Source organism: Callorhinus ursinus, unplaced genomic scaffold, assembly GCF_003265705.2.
Source record: "Callorhinus ursinus isolate GAN/ISIS: 27379988/994484 unplaced genomic scaffold, GSC_fseal_2.0 scaffold70, whole genome shotgun sequence".
Lineage (NCBI taxonomy): Eukaryota > Metazoa > Chordata > Mammalia > Carnivora > Otariidae > Callorhinus > Callorhinus ursinus.
This window is the reverse complement of record NW_027397132.1, coordinates 5,603,401-5,608,400: the sequence shown is the minus strand read 5'-3', so window position 1 is coordinate 5,608,400 and position 5,000 is coordinate 5,603,401. Positions and strand designations below refer to the sequence as shown.

Genomic DNA, 5,000 nt, shown 5'->3' with positions numbered 1-5,000 from the left:
TCCAGCGCCCCAGCCGCAAGGCAGGTCCTCTCCACTCTCGCCGGCGGAGCGTTGTGTGCACCCTCCGCTGGGAAGGACACAGGGACGGGGCCGTCCTACCCTGGCCTTCGCTCCGGGTTTAAGACTTGGAAGGCTGGTTGAAGCCACTTAACACCAAAGGCCAGCCAACTTGTCTGTCGCCTCGTCCTGGAGTGAGAGGCTGCCGGCGGTCCGGCCACCAGGACCGGCCGGATACCGGGCACTGGCGGGGTCTGAGGCCCAGGAGCTCCTTCTTCCCGGATTCCAGCTCGGCCCGCGGGGTCCACAGGGATGAGGTCCATGGGCCTGGGGCCACGCAAAAGGCACCCTCCTCATGGGCGAACTTTTTACAGAAGATCTTATAATTTTATATATATACATAATATATATACATATGGATATCATGATTGCTTTCCCTCCTGCCCACAGTCCTAATTTGCTGCTTATTTAAGAATATGTCCTTTAATGATTTAGCTTTGAATCTATCAATATTTTATAGTGGAAAAGGGAGTGACAGACACTTCTCTGAGAACATAATTTAATTATAATTAATGGGTTGAGTACCTGGGCCCTATTCTTCAGAGGCCATGTCAAAGGGAGATGTATTTATTTTTTTATTCCTGTGTAGGGGGCCTGATTGGTTGCCACCCCAAAGTTACTTTTCCCTTCCTCCCACCCCTCCTCCCCAGCCCTGTGCCTTGGTTTTACGGAGCGGGGGGGGGGGGGGTCAGGGTGTCTCCACAGCCGACCCCCACCTCTGTTTCTATAGCCCGGCGGCGGCCAGTCGGAAAGGGCATTAATTATGCCTTCTTATTGACAGGGCGCTACATTCTGTAGGAGTCATTCTCTTTGGAGTCACCTCCTCCCCTGCCCCCTCCGCTCCTTCCTCTTCCTCCTCCCTTTCCTTCCTCCTCTCCCCCGCTGCCTGCAGCCGGAGAGGAGATGAGAAGCCCTTGTAGTTTTAAATTCAATGTGACAGTTTCGGAAAGAGCGGATGATGAATCTCCTATTATTGGATCAGTCTATTTGCCGCTCAATGTCTCTCTGTAATTGGAGCAACATCACTTTAAAGGTTCAGAGAGTACAGCATTTCTGGTGAAAAATCCCCACAACACGCCGGTGAATGTTTTAAAGGGAAATCTATTAGTGATTTGCAGAGGGGCGGGGAGCCGGGGGAGGCGCGGGCTCCGGCCAGCGGGGATTGGAGTGGGGGGCTCGCCGGGGACCCCTGCCTGGACAGCTCCCCGAGCCGGCGCCCGCCCAGCGCCGGGCCGCGCCCCTCCCTCTCTACTGCCCCCCCCTTGTTGTGACAGTTCCTGATACTGTTTATTGAGGTGCATGTCAGGTATAATTAGCAATCGATATGGAAAACGTTTCCTTGCACCCAGCACGCCTCTGACGTCAGAGCCGATTAGCGCTTCTTATTGGTCCCAAATTCCCCGGGCCGCGGCTAATTATCGGGAGCTTGATGTTGATAAAGTAAAGCGCCGGAGTGCGGGCGAAGCATGTGTAGGGCTCCGGGTCCCTGTCTCCGCCGCCGCCGCCGTCCGCGCCTCCCGCCGCTGGCCCGCCCCGGCCCCGGCCCGCGCCCCCGCGCCCCGCCGCCGGCCCCGCCGGCCCCCAGCGCGAGATGATGGACGGCCGCCTCCTGGAGCACCCGCATGCCCAGTTCGGGGGCTCGCTGGGCGGCGTGGTGGGCTTCCCCTACCCGCTGGGCCACCACCACGTGTACGAGCTGGCTGGCCACCAGCTGCAGTCGGCCGCCGCCGCCGCCGCCGCCGCCTCGGTGCCCTTCTCCATCGACGGCCTGCTCAGCGGCTCTTGCGCCGCCGCCGCCGCCTCGGTGGTCAACCCTACGCCGCTGCTGCCGGCCGCCTGCGGGGTGGGAGGCGACAGCCAGCCCTTCAAGCTGTCAGGTAGGTGCGGCGGGCGGGGAGGGCACGGGGGGCAAGCAGGGCACCCTTGTCGCGAGCGGGAGTTGGGTCTCGGGCGGCTGTAGAGCGGGCGCCGGCTGCCGAGGCTCAGGGCGCTCTCCGTCCGCCACCCCGGCGCAGAGCTCCCAGGCCTGGGCAGCCGACAGGTACGGAGGGGGTGGATGTGGCCTGGGCCCTGGCTGAGCCGTGCGGCGTCCTGTGCGTGCCCGCAGACTCGGGGGACCCCGACAAGGAGAGCCCCGGCTGTAAGCGGCGGCGCACCCGCACCAACTTCACGGGCTGGCAGCTGGAAGAGCTGGAGAAGGCTTTCAACGAGAGCCACTATCCCGACGTGTTCATGCGCGAGGCGCTGGCGCTGCGCCTGGATCTGGTCGAATCCCGCGTGCAGGTAAAGACCCGCCGTTCCTCCCGGGAGCCAGCATCCCGCCACTAGGCCCGCCCGGCGCCGGCCCCGCCTTTGTTCTAGGTGGGAGACCGCGGCCCCCCCCCCCGCCCCGCGCTCGCCTGCCCGGAGGTGGTGCTGCGGTTCCGGGGCTCCGAGCCTCGCGGGGAGAAAGCCCCAGGCGGCTTGGGAGGGACCCACGACGGCCCAAAGTAGCCAGAACAGCTGCTGCGTCCGAACCGGGTGCTGCGTGCTGGGGGTCGGGCGACGAAATGGGCGCGAATTGAGGTCTCCGAGGGCTGGGCGGGAGAAGCGGCGGTGGGGGGGGGAGAGCCAGCCGGGCTAGGATTTGGAAGAAACCCGGAGCAGGTAGACCCCGCGCCTCCTGGCCCTCGCCCGGGGTCTCCGGCACCGGCCTGGAGCAAACGCGTTTGTTTGCTTATCTCTCGCCTCTAAAATAGTCAGGTGGAGACCTGTATTTATTCTTTGCTTTGCAGGAGGTTAGCTGAGGAAGGGGAGGCGGAAACTTAGACAGTTAACACATGGGGGGGGGCTGAATCTTTACTACTCTCGGTTTTATCTCCCCCACCCCCCATACTTCGATTTCATTCGGAGACTGCCGGCGTTATTCTTTTTAAAAATACAGCGTCTGTGTGGTGGATTGAAAATTCAAGATGAATTGTGCATAATCGGATGTTTCCCCGAAGTATAGAAATCTTTTTCTGGGGTTGGTGTGGTGGTGAGTGGGGTGTGCGGCTGTAGCTGTGGGTGCAGGGCTTTGAGGCAGAGGACGGCAAGACGCCTGTTTAGCACCAATAGCTTTGTCTAAAAAGGTGTTCTCGACCTGTGCTTGCCCTGCCCCTCATGACCTCTTCTGTTTGTAAATCCTTTCGTCCAATTTGTGTAAGTGTCTTAAGCAAAGACCTCTTCGTTTCTCCCCTGTACAATAATGAGCATTTCTTGGTGACAAGTGAGCATGGAATTTGCACCAAAAAAAGAGAAGTATTTGAAGGAAGGAAGGAAGGAAGGAAGGAAGGAAAGAAAGAAGCAGTTACAGCCTTGGAGAGGCTTGGCACCAGCAAGGCTCCCTGTGACCAGGCCTGGCTTGCTATTGTGCCGGGTCTCTCCGTGGCCACAACAAAGAATTCGAATTATCGCGATCTCTTGGGGAGGGTGGTGTGCCTGAGGCTCAGCGGGGATTTGACTGTGTTTGTGGTGGGGAGCCAGTGTCTAGGGCTGCTGTTCCCCAGGACAAGGCCTGCAGGGAGGGTAGAAGAGGCTGGGTGGGCCCAGGCCTCCTCTGCACCGCTTGGCAACTGGCGTCTTGCTTTCCTGTCTGCCTTGCTCCCTGGCCTGGGCCAAGCACAACCAGTCTCAGGGGCTGTGTTGGTGCGTTGGTCTGGAGCCCCCAGAAAGAAGGACGTGTGCTAATGTGTTGGGGGCAGGCTGCTAGAAACCCTCCCCCTAAGTTTGGCTTCCCAGGACCTTCTGGAAGAAGCAGCACCCAGATTTCCCTTCACGGGACACCCCCAAATCTGGCCTTTGACTCAGTCTCCGGGGGCCGAAGACAGGTTGTGGAGGGCAGCTGAGCCCAGCCACTGGTGGTCCTCAGGCCAGATGGCCAGCACCAGGCCAGGCAGGCCGCTTAGAACAGGAGCTGTGAGAAGCCAAGAGGGGCGAGGAGGGGCCCTGCTCCCTGCCTGCCTCCCGACCAGGAACCAAACGCCCTCAGGGGCCAGACCCGCCGTGCCCATCGAAGGGGCAGCTCCCAGTTCCCCGAGGTGAGAAGCCAGAGTGGGAAGCTGGCCGAGAGGCCCCCATCTACCTCTTTCTGGGTGGAAAAGATGCTCTTGGAACCTGCAGCTTGAGTGCTGAAACCCAGCTCAGGGCCGGCCGGGCCGCGTGCCTTGGCTCCCGCCCCCTGGCCGGGGCCGAGGTTGTACAGGCCTGTCTGGGGGGAGTGGGGACGCCCGAAGCCCCAACAGCAAGCCCGCCGCCTGATTGTGCCTTCCTTTCCCCTATCCGGCTGCTCTAGGTCTGGTTCCAAAACCGCCGGGCCAAGTGGAGGAAGAAGGAGAACACGAAGAAGGGCCCGGGGCGGCCGGCTCACAACTCACACCCGACCACGTGCAGTGGCGAGCCAATGGACCCAGAGGAGATCGCGCGCAAAGAATTGGAGAAGATGGAGAAAAAGAAGCGCAAGCATGAGAAGAAGCTGCTGAAGAGCCAGAGCCGCCACCTGCACTCGCCGGGCGGCTTGTCCCTGCACAGCGCACCCAGCTCCGACAGCGACAGCGGCGGCGGCGGCCTGTCCCCGGAGCCGCCCGAGCCGCCGCCGCCGGCCGCCGCGGCCAAGGGCCCTAGCGCGCACGCCGCTGGCGCCGCAGGTTCCGCGCCCGCACCGCCGGGCGAACCGCCCGCGCCCGGCACCTGCGACCCCGCCTTTTACCCGAGCCAAAGAAGTGGCGCCGGCCCGCAGCTACGGCTAGGCCGCCCCGCGGACAAGGATGCGGCCCCGTGTGCGCCCGGGGCGGCGGTGGAACGTGGCGCCGCCGGCCTGCCGAAGGCCAGCCCGTTCAGCGTGGAGAGCCTGCTGTCCGACTCGCCGCCGCGCCGGAAAACCGCCCCCGCCAACGCCGCGGCAGCCGCCGCCGCTGCCGCGGCCG

At 62.4% G+C, this 5,000-nt stretch overlaps 1 protein-coding gene across 1 annotated transcript in view; it reads left to right on the top strand.

The window, feature by feature from the left end:
• The first annotated feature begins 1,648 nt into the window (after positions 1-1,648).
• Positions 1,649-5,000, top strand: part of UNCX (UNC homeobox) — a 4,220-nt gene continuing 868 nt past the window's right edge. The window contains exons 1-3 of the mRNA XM_025863619.2: positions 1,649-1,934; positions 2,165-2,340; positions 4,370-5,000. The exon at positions 4,370-5,000 is cut by the window's right edge and continues 868 nt beyond it. Coding sequence (XP_025719404.2) covers positions 1,649-1,934; positions 2,165-2,340; positions 4,370-5,000 — 1,093 coding nt within the window. The remainder of the gene's footprint in view (positions 1,935-2,164; positions 2,341-4,369) is intronic.